Here is a 16,983-nt window from a genome sequence, read left to right as displayed (position 1 = left end):
CAATTGCCAAATATGAGTTCAAGGATCTCAGAACCTATAAGAGCCAGAGCAACCAAATTTGTTATCCACACTCCTGTGATATCGGACCTTGACCGTTTTGTGTCAAAATTTCGACACACCCCCTTCCGCCCCCGCAAAGGACGAAAATCTGGGGCATCCACAAATCTCAGAGACTATTAACAAGAGTAACCAAATTTGGTATCCACACTCCTGTTAGATCTCGCTATAAAACGTATATCCCAAAAGTTCGCCCCACTCCCTTCCGCCCACACAAAGGACGAAAATCTGTTGCATCCATAATATTGCAGATTCGAGAAAACTAAAAACGCAGAATCAGAGATAAAGACCAAATCTATCAGATTGCTGAATGTGGATCAGATCGGATAATTTTTATAGCCAAAAGGAACAAATCAATTTGCAGTGGCTACGCAGCGCCCGACGTCACGCTCAGACTGATTTTCTGTCTCTCTCGCACGCACTCTTTGTCGTGTCGTTCAATATTAGCGGCGTCTGCCGGAGGAGAGCCATACTGACTAAGTATCGGGTATAAATGTAGAGTTGCGGTGTCCGCAGCAACTCACAACGTTCCCCCTTGTTTTGTTTGGTGTTGTTCGTTTTTCCTTTTTTTCAACCGCTTTCGGTCATCGGCACCCCCTTGTCATAGTAGAATCGTATCATGAGGCAAGCAAACAACCCTTGCAACCTGATCAGCTGTCGTCGCTGACTTACTGCCCACTGCACCGCACTCGTCTCATTTCCTACGCCTACGCTCACCCTGCCACCCTGCCACCAGGTCACCCTGGCACCCCCCAGTCACCCGCCTGTCCTGTCTCATGTTGTTTTTGTTCACGCCTGTCGTTGAGTTCATTATGGGCTTATGTCCTTTAAAGTGTAGGTTACTCTCTGTAGGTGTTGATTGGGCTGTTAAACTGAATGGTAGCGGCAACAAGCAGCTGTTGTTTAACAGTGAACAGTGCAGGTTATATGAATACGGGGCGAGGAATAACCGGAAAGAGCTCACAGGATAGATGCGTTTGAGAGCTGCATCCAAAGGATAGTGACGGGAATGCCTCACCTTGAATAAATATGCCTTTGTCCAGTTCATTCCTCCCTCTCCCTTTCCCACCTCCCACGAAAGCTCTCTCAACAACGAAGTTGTTGTAAGCCCGGAATGTTTGGCAACGCATGCGCTTTACAATGGAACAGAGAGAGCGAGAGAGCGGCAGTGCCCGAGGGAGAAACTTTCTGCAGAGCAGACATCGAGGGTCCATTGAGGGCTGCCAGGTGTGCACTAAATGTTAATTTCACTCGAGATTATAGTCAGAAAAGTTGGAACATCCTTGTAAAATAAGTTTACTTATTGCTAATGGGTACAAAGATTTGCACCCTTCAACGTTCCCAATATTTCTTTATCTTTTCTAAGTCGAAACAGATATTAGTGGACCCTGGCAGCCCTATTAGCTTTAATATTTAGCATGGAATTGAATTGGCGCCTCTTTACATGCCCGGATAATCGTCCAACCGATAGCCCAGGAAGCTCTCTCCCGCGCTTACGCTGTAGCTCTCAGTTCTGTTAACAATATGTTGGGGTTTATTTTGTATTTCTGACTGCTTTTTGCTCTCTGTAGCACTCTCTTTAGGCCAACTGCCACAGTTGCGATTCCGTTTCGGCTCTCCGTTGGGGCTCACATCGTTTCAATTGCCTTCGATACGCTCAGAAGTCTCCCGTCAATTAGAGTGTAAAAACGTTACGCTCCAGAACATAACGGTATAATAAAACGAAACAAAACGCAGCGCCGCCGTCATCAGAGACATCCGTTCGCAGGATACAACCAAAATAATATATATATACATACATACAGCAACAGCAACCACTCTACAAACAACGAAGCACTTGACAACGAAACGTAAAAGAAAACTAAACCAAACGTGGAAATTCTACATAATTTTATATGCGAAAACTCAAGGTTTTCGCCACCAATTGAGGATTTACAAGTGCAATGTGAAAGTCAGCCTTATACGATAGCTGAATGTGCCCCTGTGTGCGTGTGCTTGCGGGTGAGTGAAGAGTGGAAGTGTGTGTGAGTGAGAGCGTGTGTAAATGTAAATACCACGAAAATCGCTGAAAGCCGAAAAATAAAACCAGAAGCAGAGAAAGAAGCAGAACCAGAACCAGAGGCAAAAATCAGCGAAGACGTCGGACGTTGATGGGACGCGACTGTAAGCAGAGACGGAGGCAGAGGCAGAGTAACGGAACTTGGCCAGAAAGAGCAACAGAAACAGAAACAGAGCGAGTAAGTGCCGTTATTGTTATATGTAGTTTACAGTTACAGGGAACGTTAAATAATGGAAATTTATGTGGCCAGGAGCACCGAAGGGAAAGTGGGGCCACTTGAAGTAGCCAATTGCTCACCCACACCCACGTCCAAGCACACACACAGACTGAGTGGAGTTGAACTTTTAGTTGTTGTAATTTTGGGTCAAACTAAAGTTCCATTCCATGACGATGATGATAGTGATGACTATGATGATGTACGGGCATAATGATGCTTTTGATGTTGATTATTAATAGTTCATTCACATCTCCATCTCCGAGCAGCTGAAAAGTCTTTGGGAGTTCCCCTTTTTCAGAGTTACAAGAATTCCCTTTGGTGTTTGCTCTCTTCCACCCTCCTACACCCACACACACACTCCCACTAGCACACACCAGTACACCCAAACACACCTACACGTAGACGTCACGTTCGACTCCCACTCTTTCTGTGTATGTGTGTGTGTCTGCTTTTGTTTTAGTCCTTAGGTCCTTTGCTGGGAAATTGCTTTGGCCAACGGTGTTTTTCCCTGCTTCTACTTCTACTTCTTCTTCTTCAACTTCTTTTGCTTTCATTTTTGCTGGCGCTTTTCCCGCCGCTTTCCCACTTTGCTGCCACTTTGTTGTTGCGTAAAGGAACGCGGTCTTTGACAGCTCTCTTGGTAAAGCGCGCACCTGCGAATTTGCCATAAATTAGGCCCCAGACTCGTATGCGAATGTGCGATTTTACCATGGCCAACAGATATTTAAGCACTCAATGCCCAGGCGGGAGAGGTAGCAGCAACCAGCAAAAAAAACGCGCCAAGCCTCAAGCCTACAACAGGGGAAACTCCTGAGAGGGCCAACATTTGAATTTGTTGCCTTTGTGGGCTTCTCAAGGTCCTGTTCTGATACGAACTGAAAACTCTTAGACCGTGTTTTATCATTTAACAATTAATACAGCATAATCGCGAAAAAATCCTCTTGCCTACCTGTGTTCTATGACAATCGCATAGAAAGAAGTAACTAATACATAATTGATGTGATAAGCGTATCTTCTAAGGAGATCAGAATTTGGGGAAATACGAGTAGATGAACAGATGAAGCTTGAGTTAATAAAAAATCAAATGTAGTTCATATGTTGGGCTTCCGATGATAACCGGTGTAGTGCTAGTGGATCAGTGTTAGATTGGACTTGTTCTGGAGCAAATTAAGTTAAGTCCCGGACTAGCCTGCTTATATTACCCTGACAACATACATGTGTATACATATAATTCAAATGAATTTGTTACTTAAATTCATATGAATTGCTCTCTTTATAAGGTTAATTAGCCTGTGTCCACTGTTTCTCGTTCTACGACTATCTTCTTGTCATTTGGTCAGTCCGAAAGTCGTGGTCTGGGGACTGGCTCTGTCTCTGCCTCTGCCTCTGTCTGTGGCATGCGTGCCCCCAATGATAAATCCTCCTCTCCACAGCTTCCCCCTCTTGTTTTTGTGTGTGTGTATTTTGCGGTTGCTCCCCTTCAATTGGCTGGGCTCTTCACGGATTTTGTGCTCTATTTACCTACCTTATAAAAACACAATTTATTGCTGCCTTAACGGTTTCGCTTCCCTTCCCTTTACGTTTTGCTACAGTTCCAGTTTGCCAGCATTTCTTTTCCTCTCTCTCTGGCTTTCTTTTTTTCGCGTTGCTTTGTTTTGTTTCATTCCAACTTAACTTTTCCGCTCTCTCTTTTCTGTTGTCTATTGTGTTGTATTTGTGTTGTGGTTCTTGTTGCTGTTTTACGAGTAGTGCTGGGGCTTTCCCATTATTGGCTTTCGGTATAAACTTTTTGCCATCAGTGACATCAGCGGGCAGGAGCAGTAGCCGCCGTTCCAGAGAGCCACTCAGGCCACTCTGGCCGGGATATACTCGCCATTTTGTAGTTGTTTGGCCTTGTTCGGCTTTTGAATCAATAAAGCAGCCGCACAATCGAGAGAAACTTCTAAATAATTGAAGGGAAAAGCCTTGGCCGAGCAGGTTTTCCCGTGCACAATGCCTCTTGCGAATGAAAATGGGAATGTGAATGCGAACGGGAACGGGAATGGGATTTTTCCTTGCAGCGGCCCACCACTTTTTGTATGCATTTCAGAAACTGTAGCGAATATCCCTGCAAATAATTTAGTTACCACTTTCACTCATCCAGCTGCATAGTTCTGTATTTTCCAGCATTTCTCTGGCTATGAAAACTTTTCGTGCAGCTTCCATTTTATCATTTGTTCTGACCGGGAAGAATCTACTGGGGGTTATGTTATCCCTTGAAAATTTCCCTCTTCACTTTGTGGTCACGTTCCTAGCTCTGGTGCAGGGTGCAAAAGTTTTGAATTTACGATAGTTGGATCGCCCCCCAAAAGCTTATAGTGGAGCTCTCGCTTAACTCTCGGACGGCATAAGAGTCCCCCGCTGTGGCGATAATCTGTGATAAATGACACAGTACGGATCCATTCAGTCTTCAGAAGCCAGCGATGAACACTTAATTGTGCAATCAAATCAATGCCACTTTAAGCATTCATTTTTGGCCATTAGCCGACTAATTGGGTTGATCAACTTTTTCGGGTCGACGCGTCAAGTTTTCTTTATGGACCTCATGATATTGCGGGTATGGGTATGGGTATGGTTATGGGGGTGTCTATTAAGTTCGATGGCAATGTGTTTTAATTAGTTTCCAAAGCCACTCAGCGCTCAAGTTGCCAGCTCTTGCGGCATTGCATGGCACACACATTTTCCAGCCAAATGAGCGCACGTTTTTGTGAAGCAGCAGCATTTACCTGAATAATGAGTTTTCCATACCACCCCACTCACACACACGTGCATGTGGCTGGCATGCATTTTGGCATGCAAAAAAAAAACAAACTCCTGGGTTCTCTATGGCGGTACCGCACAGGCGACAGCCTTCAACATTTGCTGGCCATTCGGAGGCGTCGTACCGGAAAGAAATGCCATTAAAAACGCAATAAAAATGCAAAAACAACAACAACAAAAAACATAAAAGGAAAAAGGAATACAACAAAGCGGAAAGTAAAAAAAAGTAGAGTAAGAATGAAATCCCCAATGAAAGAAATACGACATACATATATAAAGCATAGACAGAGAGAGAGAGAGAGAGTGGGAGGGTGGCCACAAAAAGAGGGGCGAGCATGGGATATGGGGATACGAGTAGTATGTCAACCTCTGCTGAACGTACGTTTGTCTAAATGCCTGCGTGCGAGTAGTAGTTTGAGTGTGTTCGAGTCTGGCGGCGTAAATAGCCAAGGTGGAAAAATCGATATAAAACGAATACGGCAACATTTGGTGGGCCTCAAAAAAAAAAAAAAATGAAAAAATCCCAAGTTGAGACAGTTACGGAATGGGTTTTTTAGCCCCAACCAGGAACTTGTAAAAAATAAACGGAAAACTTTTTTTGCACGCACAAACAAAGAGCCCATTACCACGGCACCAGCCCTCATCCTGCACACACACACACACACACACACACGCAAACAGAAGCACACTCGCAGAGGCAGACACACAGACACTGGCACACGCATCAACTAAAGGAAAAATATAAAAAAATAGAGAGACTAAAGTAAAGCGCGGCCCAGGGCCGTCCGCACGACTTAAAAGCGCAGGGCATATGAAAATTGCTATACAAAATATAGTACATAATTGGCTGCCACAACGATTGATGGGAGAAAGTAACATTCAACGGGGTGGGACGGTTGCCGATCCCCGAGTGAATTCAAAACTAGACATATGTATACCCAGCAAACCAACAAACGTGCCTTTTGCCCAAGGCTCGCAACAAATAGAAATACCGAAAAAGTCTCGCAACCGATCCGTTTGAGAGCTTTCATAAATGATACTTTAATTTCCACAAACGGATCCCAATGCGAGCGTATCACTTGTAAGCTTTCTGTTCACATATGTACGAGTATATGTACATATGTGCATGTGTGGAGGGGAGACACAATGATTTAAAAGCACAGCTTTTGAAGCAGAATTCTGCCGGTCTCGCTCGCATTGCCTGCTATTTAATAACAATATTATTAAGTCCCCAGTATCAAATAAACATACGTATCTCTGTACAAAAACCCAAACTCAGTTTGCAGCGAATTATCGGAGGCTTAGGTTTTTCTCTCGCTCTCTCTTTCGCCGCGCCACTTAGAGTGGCATGCCCCAGTTGAGTAGCATAGCGTATATATAAATAAAACAACAGCAAAAACATAGAAAAAGAGAAGGCAGAGTATCATATGCGAGTGTAGAACGGTTTCATGGTGCGGCTGCAATGGTTGCCCCAGTAAGTATGCTACACACTCCTCTGAAGCAGCGAAAGAGATGGAGGTAGCTAGAGGTAGAGAGGTAGAGAGAAAGAAGAACTAGGTCCATCCTTACGTGTGTCACGGCTTAAGTGCATATCACCGCATATTCTTCTCATCTCGGGCACCTGACATTTCAATTTTCAATTGGCTGAAAGGAATAAAATCCCTAAAACCCCAAAGTCTATCCATTTCTGATTTCGATTTTTCCACAAAAGATCGAGTACGACTGCGTCCGTCGGCTTGTGGACTTGGATAGGTACGGGTATGGGCACATATTCTGCCAAATTGTCGACATATTGATTTCTAATTACTTGGCCCAACAGTAAATACATATATTTGGCTTAAGGTAGGACGTCAGGTGGCACGCCACTAAGAGGGGACGTTGATATGACTGGTGGGTGTGGGTGAATGGGGCATTGTGTGCAGGAGTGCTTGGGGTTTGATGCCACACCGAAATTAAGGGGCTTTGTCTATTTGTTGTGGCGGCGTTGCCATGGCGGCCCCTATTGATTTTACTGCTGTCATGAATCATGGAGCCAAGGGAACCCAAGGCCCATGATGCCCATGCCCATGCCCATACCCAATACCCATGCCCATACCTAATGCCCAATACCCACCGCTGAGCTCCTTGCCACGATGTTCCATTTGTACATTGCGTGTTTAGCAATTTGCGGTTATAATATAATGACCACTTGATTTGCTTTTGGCTTTGCCTCCGCTTTTCGGCTATGTTTACTAATTGCGCGCTTGTGTCGCCTGTTTGTTTGTGTGTGCGTATTTTCCAGAGCAGCAGCAGCAGCAGCAGCAGCAGAAGAGGCCGAGCAACAGTCGCATATTCAACGCCAAGACGTATGCACGCTCAATGCTCGCCGCTGGCTGATGGCCAAAGTCGGAATCGGCATCAGAATCAGAATCGAAACTGGGACTCTACCGACAGGAGAACTTTACCACTGAACTGAGGAGCGACCCATTTCATTCCACCACATCGCCACAAAAAAAGAGGAGTACATATCAGGCATTGCGAGCCATTGAGCACACCTGTGGACCATTACCACTACCACTACCACTACAACTAGCAACCGAGCCCTAGGGAGAAGAGCAAGAGAACCATGTCCACTTCAAAGCGTCAACATCATCATTATCGAACGGGGTTCGTGTGGCTCCTCCTCCTCTCAACGGCCAGCGCCACTGTCAGTGCCATTGTGGAGCCAGAGGAGGCGGCCTTTCAAGGTGCGTATGACATTTGATTCCGTTTGTCCTCTCTCCCCTTTCCCTCTGTCATGCAGGTGTCTAATAGCGGAAATTCTGGTATTTCGTATTGGAATTTCAATTATGAAGCGCCCTGAAGAGTGGCCTGAAGTGGAGGGCACTGCGCCCTGACATATCAATAAGCGTCACCCTATTGTGTGACCATAACCGATGCCTTTGACATTAATGAGCAACTTAATTATGCGTTCAGTTGAGGCAAACATACATACATACACACTCGCAGAAGAATAGAAAGGGAGAGATCTGTATGTGATGTGCTCTAGTTATGCAATGGGAATTCTGTTTGACGATTTTTCACTCACGTTTGGGGAACGACATCAACAGTTGATGGGCCGATGGTGGAGCTGATGGGATGATGTGTATGCTGATTCTGATGCTGACACTTCGATTTCAATTGCATGCAAAATGCGATTTTTCAATTTCAATTTGAATACGCAATGCACATGCCACAGGCAGAGTCAGAGGCAGAGGCAGAGGCAGCTGCAGTTGCAGCGGATGGAGGGACAGCGGCCCAGGGAGTGTCACTTGTGTGTGCATATGCAAATGTGTGTGTCTTCCTCTGTGAGCTGTGTATATGCTCCAGTGTCCAGTGCACTTTAATCGTCCCCACAGTTGCTTAATCAACTAGCAAGCCTGCATGCATGCATGAGCTTGTGTCTGAGCGTGTCTGTGCCATGTCCCATGTCCCATGCCTCATGCCTCATGCCACTGGCTCTCCTGATGGCACTTTAACAGAGTAGCTGACGTGTTCGTGTCTTCCGTCTCCATCTTTAGCTGCTTCTCTTTCTCCACCACTTTGGAATGGGTTGTGGGTGTGTGTGTGTTTGTGCCAGTTCGTTCCATTTAATACAATGTATGACGTAAGTGGCGGGCCACTCGGGCGTATGCGTAATGCCAGTAATGTTATACTTTTCTTTCCGCCTCAGAGAGAGGTGGCGGCACACTTTTCGGTGTCAAGTGAAATGCATTTACACAAATGGCTCTGATTTTCTCTATCGTAAGAAATTTGCATTCGAATGACAATCGAACATAGAGCCCAAACCTTTCTTCGGCTCAAATATCTATGGAAAACGATGGAAAACACCATCCTAGTTATTTAAGTAGTCATTAAGACCTTGTGTGTGTGTGTGTGGTGGTCGGGCAGGGCTCAACAGTTGGAGTGCTGGCGGAAGGTAGAACACAGGCCCCGGACTGTGCTCGAAATGTTAGCAGTGCCAGGCAGTAAATTACCAAAAGCGTTTGCCTCTACAAGAAACCAGAAGCAGGATACCCAGACCAGACCAGACCAGCCCCAAAGTCCTTAAAGCTTATTAGAATTTATTGCGGACACGTCGGTCACACCCAGAGAAGACCCACCCATCCACCCATCTATCCGGACAGCCGCAGACCTGGACCTGGACACGCAGGACACTCAACTCGAACTAAAATGGAGTGAAATTATGAACTGGCCTCGGCTCGACTAAAAACACGCCCCTCCCTATCATACATCTATGTGGATTACGCCTCACCTCACCCAAAATGCTAATGGCTCCTCTTCCCCTTCTTCCTCCCTTCACAGGTCACTGCGGCCACACCAGTCCCTGCGAGCAGCTCTGCTATGAGATCCACGACGGGATGTACGAGTGCGACTGCATCGAGGGCTACGAGCTGAACAAGAACGGTTACAGCTGTCAAGGTGCGTTGAGGGACCTCATCCCCCGAAACCCCGAAATCCCAAAACACCAAATTGATTTGACATTTCAGTTATTGTCCGGGAATCGGCCTGTAATGGATGGCAAATGGCATCGAATCGGGATGGGTGTCGGTCTAGGCCTGTGAAACCTTTGTTATTATTTACATTTATTCATTTACGTCGGTGAATTATTATTTTGGAATTGCTCATCCGGCCATTCCTATATTGATATTGTTGCATGCTGCATATCCTGTAGCTCGTCTCTCTCCTGATGTGTATTTTCCATTCAATATTTGGGTGTTTTGCTACAACCCACCAGCTGCAGGATATCAAATAAATATATAAACCATGAGCTGCAAAATACTAGTAAAATACCAGGCTAAATTTTAGAAGAGGAAACCTATACACGACGTTATATCTGCATTTGACAGTTGGGGAATTTTTGAGTTTTGTAATACAATTCAATTTGTTTCGCAATTGCGTGTCTGAAGAGGAGTATCCGGCAGCAAAGTTATGGAAAGCTCTCCTCCCATTTCATAAAAAAACTTCCAATAGCCAGAAAATATTTAAAATTAATAATAAATTCCACATTTTTTTTTAAAGGTATACAGCTCTTTTTTAGTATTTCTTTTGTTCTATGATTTTAAACAGCTTTCATAATAATATATTCAATTAAAAATACTTTGAAAGGTACTCAGCTAGGCGACTCTTTCATAGTTCTATGTACATATGTCTGCTCCTGTTAAAAACTAATTTAAATTGCGAGTTCTATGACCTTAAACCTTTTCCATTTTTGCTGTTTTTTCTCCGCTTTGCAGTTATTAATTCGACAGGAAATGGATCCGATGGTCACGGCAGGTCCGACGAGGATGTCCTCTATCAAAAGGGAGCCTCGTTCAGTGCGAAGCTGGCCAACGATGACAGCAAACTGATGTCCCAGGGGGCGTATGCCGGTGCAGCTGGCCCCGGTGCCACAGGGACCAGGGGCAATGGGAACGGAGAAGATGAGTCCGACTCCGATGGAGATAGCTACGACTACAGCGAGGGCGATGACTCCAGGTCGAGGTTGCAGGAGCAGGAGCAGGAGCAGCAGCAGCAACAAAAAGTCAATTCAAACGATTATTACATATCAGCGGAGAGCATCAATTTCAATTCGGAGGGCGATGGCCCGGAGCCGGATGTGGCCGATTTTAGAGCGGCCAGCACGGCAAGCACAACCACAATCAGTACCACCGCAGCGCCTAAAACCACCACCGCCAGCACCACCACAACAGGAGCCCCAGTCCCCCCCATGACAGCGAGGGGCAGCAGCCAGAATCAACTGGATGTGGACTATGGGGAGAGCAATGGTGCGAATGGTGGGGATGACTACAACTACAAGGACATGTCAATCTACGACGATGTCAACAATAATCAATTAAACTTAAGACGCAACAGCAACACCAATAGCAACAGCAAATCGCAAACATATCAGCCGACAAGCAATACGAACAAGAACAATAACAAGAACAAGAACCGCAGGACCAACAGCAACAGCAAGGTTCAAATGCATATCACGAGGGTATACATCAATCGGAACAACATATCAGGAACGGATTTAGAAATGGGAGGAGTTACAGGAGCAGCTCCAGCGCCAGCGATAGCCACCAGCACCAGCAGGTGGGTACAGGAAAGGGAATCCTCATTAAACTAATTAGAACGAGGGGGAACGTTGTGAGTTGCTGCGGCGACCACATTTCATATTTGAATGACTCATTCCATTCCATGCCATCTCCAACAGCAGTTCCAGCTGCAATCTAGATTGTGGATCCGATGGCATCTGTGCCTTGGAGGCAACCGCGGCCAGCTCCCGCTGCCTGTGTCCCTTTGGCAAGACGGGCATTGGCTGCCAGGAAGGTGAGAGATACATGTTGTATGGGCGATGTGATATGAAGCTAATATCGGCTGTTTTTCGCCCCTTAGATATACGGGCACATGTGCCGCGCTTTGCCAAGCGCTCCTGGCTGGCATTTGCCGCACTTCACGGGGCTTACAAGCACGTCCAGCTGCGCCTGGAGTTCCGTCCAGAGTCCTTTGACGGCATCATATTGCTGAGCGGAGAACGCGACGATCTTACTGGGGATTTCATGGCCCTGCTGCTTAATAAGGGATTCGTGGAGTTCTGGTTCGACTGCGGCTCTGGCGTGGGCAGCGTCCGATCCCGGGAGACCATCATGTTGAACGAATGGAACTCGGTGATCATCTATCGCCATCGCTGGGATGCCTGGCTGGTGCTCAATCATGGTACCAAGGTCCAGGGCAGATCCAATGTGAGTGGGGCAAGCCACCTCCCTGAAGTTCCTTTCTTATTGAGTTAATTCTTTGCCAGGGCCTATTCTCGCGCATCACCTTCCGTGAGCCTGTCTTCCTGGGTGGCATTGGGAATATCACCGGCCTGGCCAAGCGGCTGCCACTGGCCGAGGGATTCTCCGGCTGCATTCGACGCTTTGTGGCCAACGAGCATGACTACAAGTTCACCGAGCATCCGCTAGGCGACGTCACCAATGGCTTCGATATACGTGAGTGTTCTACAGTCATTTTGGGGTTCTTTTGCTAAACTCATTGTCTGTAAACAACACAGAGGACTGCTCGACGGACAAGTGTGTGCGCTATCCCTGCCAGCATGGTGGCAAGTGCCTGCCCTCGGATCAGGGAGCCGTCTGTCTCTGTCCCATTGGATACGTCGGAGACCTTTGCGAGATTCGCATGGATCTGCAGGTGAGCTTCATCGTTTAATGGCTTTCTTTTTGGGTGTTCTAATGCAAACTATTATAATAGGTGCCCGCCTTCAATGGGTCGTCATTCCTTCGCTATGCGCCGCTGGGTGACAGCGCGCTGATCTGGCTGGAACTGAAGGTGATCCTGAAGCCCGAACAGGCGGATGGCCTCATCCTGTATTCGGGCCCAGAGCAGCGAGGCGACTTCATTGCCCTGTATCTGAACGATGGCTTTGTGGAGTTTGCCTTCGACCTAGGAAGTGGACCTGCCGTAGTCCGGTAAGTGAGATTATGCCTAGTCTCCATCAGTTACTCATTCTTTGGTGTTCTCCTTGCAGGAGTGAGTACTCCCTCAGCATGGGCCAGTGGCACACCATCAAGATCTCTCGAACTGCTCGTTTGGCTGTGCTCAAGGTAAAGGCTAAGAAAATCCCCATCAAATTATGGCTTCTATACCCTGGCTCGTTTATCCACAGATCGATCAGCACCAGGAGGTCATGACCATCTCCTCGAATGGTTTCTGGCACTTGTCCCTGGAGCAGAATCTCTTTGTGGGCGGTGTCAACCATGTCGACCGGCTGCCGCTGGACCTCAAGTACAAGCCTTTCTTTGTGGGATGCATTCAGAGGGTAAGTGAGCTTGGATATCCAGCAGCCATACTCTAATGTACCCTTTTCTTTGCGACACAGATTGATATCAATGGCCACTCGCTGGGCATTGTGTCCGAGGCACTGGGGGGCAGCAACATTGGCAACTGCCCCCACGCCTGTGTGGCCCGACCGTGCGGACCCCTGGCGGAGTGCGTGCCGCAGATGGAGAGCTACGAGTGCCGCTGCAGCATCTACAACGAGCGCTGTAACAAGGCCGCCGAAGTGCCGCCAGAACTGCTACCGGCTCTCCACAAGTCCAAGGTCCTCGAGACCAAGCACAATAAGGGTGGAGACGTAGACGGAGACACAGAGGAGGCCGTGGCCAAGAAAGTCTCAGTGCTGGCGCACAAGAAGCACTCGAAGAAGCGCAAGAATTTGCATAAGCCACCTGGCACCACCCCCATCACTACCACCACAAGCACAAGCACAACCACAGCCAAGCCCCACGCCACAGCCCCACGGGTGACGGATGATAAGGCCACAGCCCCAGCAGGGGCCCTAAGCAATGAGGAAATCGAAGATGATATCATATTCCGCTTTGTGCAGCAGCAGCAGCAGGAGCAGCCACAGCAGCTGACGCCAGAGATGAGAAAGCCGCAAACTCCTTCTCCTTCCGCAAATCCTCCCCCAACTGCAGCTCTTACCATGGCCAAGCACTCGAGCAAGCATCAAGTGAGCAAGCACGAGCACCACCAGAAGCCAAACGCAGCTTTTGCTCATAAATTGAGCCGCCTGCCCACCCACTATGAAAGTTTCCAGACGAACCCGGACAGCGACATCCTCACATTCGAAGACAACAACGACTGGGTGGCCAGTCTGCAAAAGCAGGAATTCGCCGATGCCATGGCAACCAGCAGCCAGGGCAGCCAGGATAGTCATAGCCCGTCGGGCGAGGACGACAGCAATGCCTTTGTCTTTGATGAGTCCCTGTTTGATGCCTCGGACGGGACCGAAGAATATCAGCGGAAGCAGCTGAACGAGGACATGAAGCGCATCATGTCCAATTCGAACTCGCACAGCAACCACAAAAAGGCGGAGCCCGAAGTACAGGCTGCACCCAGCGGGGCTTCCTCCAGCGAGACAGCGCAGTACAGTGAGGACTACAACGATGACGATGAACTGCTGTCGCCTGTGCTACATTCAGAGCTGGAAGTTCATCTGGAGACCTATGCTTCCACCACACCACAGACCCACACGGACTGGAGCCTTCTGAAGAAGTTCGACCTGTCCGCGGAGCACCAGTCGCAGGTGCAGGGAGTGCGCAAGAACTTTGGGGCCTGCTTCGCCGGCGCCGACAGCTATTTCCACTACAACGATGCGGACACCATGAGCCAGATCATCAGCTACAACATTGATCTTAATCTGCGCATCAAGACGCATTCGGAGAACGGCGTCATACTCTGGACGGGCCGCCAGGGAACGACGGATGAGCACGACGACTATTTGTCGCTGGGCATTGAAAAGGGGTTAGTACCGATCCTCCGGGGATCCACCGAATACCACTTTATCATTCAAATTTTCACCAGATACTTGCACTTCCGCTATGATTTGGGCTCTGGTGAGGTGGACATTCTCTTCAATGGCACCAAGGTCAGCGATGGCCTGTGGCATCGTGTGCGAGCCATAAGGTAAGGACAAAATGATTGATCTGTAAGTAAATAGATTACCGATGATTATCCCCTTTTGCAGGAACTCACAGGAGGGCTATCTAGAGGTCGATGGCCGCAAAACGTCCACGCAGCGAGCACCTGGCAAACTGCGTCAACTAAACACGGATACGGGTCTATATGTTGGTATGTATTGGGATATGGATGGAAGTAATATCCACTCTTTGAGACTATTTGAATCAATACTAAATTTATTTTTGTACTTTAGGTGGAATGCCGGATGTGGCATACTTCACGCATCGGCGCTACTACAGCGGCATCGTGGGCTGCATATCGGAGATCGTGTTGGCTGGCGAGATGAAGCTGAACTTTGACCCGAGCACCCTGGGAACGGAGCACAACGTGGAGACAGGCCTACTATGAAACGCTGCACTAACGCCTCAAGACTTTTTATATCGAATAGTTTAAATGTTATGTTAATTACACAAATGTCCTTTGTCGATTTGTGTTTGTACAAAAATACGCTTTTAAAAACAAAACAGAAGTTTAGAGAGAGGTTGAGGGAAGAGCATTTTTTTACACCAAGAGAAGAGGAGAGGATAGGAGAAGATAGGAGATGAGACGAGATGAGGAGTATCGAAACTAAATCTAGAGTGGAAAACATACTACATACATATTATATACAAACGTATTGAGTATATACAATAGCATACATACATATAGATATATATTTAATGAGCAAAGGAAATACAAAAAAAAAAACAAGCAAAGGGCATGCATGCTTCGTATAGAGCCTGTGACTGTCAATACTTCAGAATGGAATAGTTTATATATACCTTTAGCAAAGAGGATTTATATCGAAAGGAGAGTAAAATCATATAGAATATGATATATCAACCGTGTGCGGAGAATCGTAGTTTAACAAAACGGTATGTACGATCATGCCGGAGGTCCATTTAAGGAACGATTAACAATTACGATTACCGAATATCGATAGCGATACTTTAGTGTGTTGAATCGTTACGCTTTACATGCAGAGCTGCCGTCTTTTTTGTACAACACACACACAAACCCCACACCACACCACACTGCTGTACACACTCAAATTACACACACACGCGTGCAAATGCATATTGGCAACACTTTCGTTTTTCGCATTGCTGTACCTAAAACCAAAACTATGAACTGTATAACTGTACATTCTGTACTATTTGGCGCTTCTTGGAAGATCCTGTCAATACACGAAACGAACGAATCAAAGAACGGAGTAGTAGAGGAACATATTAAATGGTAAGTTAATAAATGTGTAGCGTGTATTAGTATGTAAGTCGGCACATAAACAACACACACACACAGAGGGAGAGACAACGACACGAACACAGACAAACACGCCTGCCTAAGTAACTTTTATATAAAACCAATCGTAAGATACTAATAAAAAGACACCAAAGAATCTTAAGCCATACGTAAGAACACTAACACACACACACACACACGCTGAACAAGAATTGAAACACTCTACATATGTGAGCGATTTTTAACAATTTATACTACCATACAAGATACAATATACATACATAACAACAGAACAAAGAACTACAAAAAAAAAAAAAAAAAACAAAAGCAAAACTAGCTAAAGAAAACAAAAACCAAAAGAGTAAACAAAACAGCAATTTAACAATCCAATAGCGAAATTTTTAACAAAAAATGCGAGACAAACAACTAATCCAATCCAAATAGCCTGTGGAAACATTTATAAGGGTTCAAAGAATGAGAGACGAAACAAAGTAACGTAAAACAAAAGCAGAGAGCAGAACGCAGAGAAATCGTTTGCATTCTCATCTTATGAGTATGATTTTGTAGCTTAAAGGGATAATATCCACGTATGTAGTTATATACACATCATAATAAATTTGCGTAACTATATATATGACTATGAGAACTATAGAAAACAAATGCGTAACATGAATAAAGAAATCACAACCACCAATCAATGTAAAACAAAATTAAACGACATTCAATGTAGCTTATTTGTATGATGGAATGGAAATCGAAGCATCGAGACATTTAATTTCGTACATTGGTTTGCAGAAAATAAAAATAAAAAGCGACTCTACCCGGCATTTAATTTCTGGGCTTTGATATTTGAATTTCGCTTTTGAGCGCGCAATTGTCGGAACTGATTTCGTTTGGAACCATGAACCATGGAACATTTAGTTATCGATAACGATTATCCGCCTGCCTGGAAAATATATTAAAACAAATATTTTACGATTCCCAAGAGTTTTTAAGGTATATTCGCTTTCTAATAAGTACTTCCTTACATTATTTATTCCACTGGACTGCAATTATATCCTCGTCACTCATTCACTTTTAAACTTAGGCGCGCTTCTCTACTTTC

The 16,983-nt window shown here is 46.1% G+C and overlaps 1 protein-coding gene across 3 annotated transcripts; it reads left to right on the top strand.

The window, feature by feature from the left end:
- Positions 1–1,703: 1,703 nt before the first annotated feature.
- LOC108160724 (pikachurin) lies at positions 1,704–16,200 on the top strand. 3 transcript variants are annotated; one of them, XM_017294903.2, is made up of 15 exons: positions 1,704–2,294; positions 7,419–7,858; positions 9,456–9,572; positions 10,388–11,228; positions 11,350–11,465; positions 11,532–11,878; positions 11,938–12,127; positions 12,190–12,326; positions 12,387–12,604; positions 12,664–12,739; positions 12,802–12,954; positions 13,015–14,441; positions 14,502–14,603; positions 14,665–14,768; positions 14,851–16,200. In XM_017294903.2, exons 2-15 carry the CDS (start codon positions 7,738–7,740, stop codon positions 15,003–15,005), a joined length of 4,104 nt encoding a protein of 1,367 aa, XP_017150392.1. In that variant the 5' UTR covers positions 1,704–2,294; positions 7,419–7,737; the 3' UTR covers positions 15,006–16,200. The 3 variants fall into 3 exon arrangements, with proteins under 3 accessions (XP_017150392.1, XP_017150393.1, XP_017150391.1); XM_017294904.2 differs by having other exon boundaries at positions 7,414–7,858; positions 11,353–11,465; XM_017294902.2 differs by having other exon boundaries at positions 7,414–7,858.
- Positions 16,201–16,983: the final 783 nt, after the last annotated feature.

This window comes from Drosophila miranda, chromosome 3, assembly GCF_003369915.1.
Source record: "Drosophila miranda strain MSH22 chromosome 3, D.miranda_PacBio2.1, whole genome shotgun sequence".
NCBI lineage: Eukaryota > Metazoa > Arthropoda > Insecta > Diptera > Drosophilidae > Drosophila > Drosophila miranda.
This window is presented reverse-complemented; position numbering and strand designations above follow the sequence as displayed.

What these genes read in the sequence shown, in the direction of transcription:
- LOC108160724 (XM_017294903.2), top strand. Translation starts at nt 7,738, where the DNA reads ATGTCCACTTCAAAGCGTCAACATCATCATTATCGAACGGGGTTCGTG. An exon ending in GAACGGTTACAGCTGTCAAG is followed by an intron (nt 9,573 to 10,387) that starts GTGCGTTGAGGG and finishes TCCGCTTTGCAG; the next exon opens with TTATTAATTCGACAGGAAAT. An exon ending in CTCGTTTGGCTGTGCTCAAG is followed by an intron (nt 12,740 to 12,801) that starts GTAAAGGCTAAG and finishes GTTTATCCACAG; the next exon opens with ATCGATCAGCACCAGGAGGT.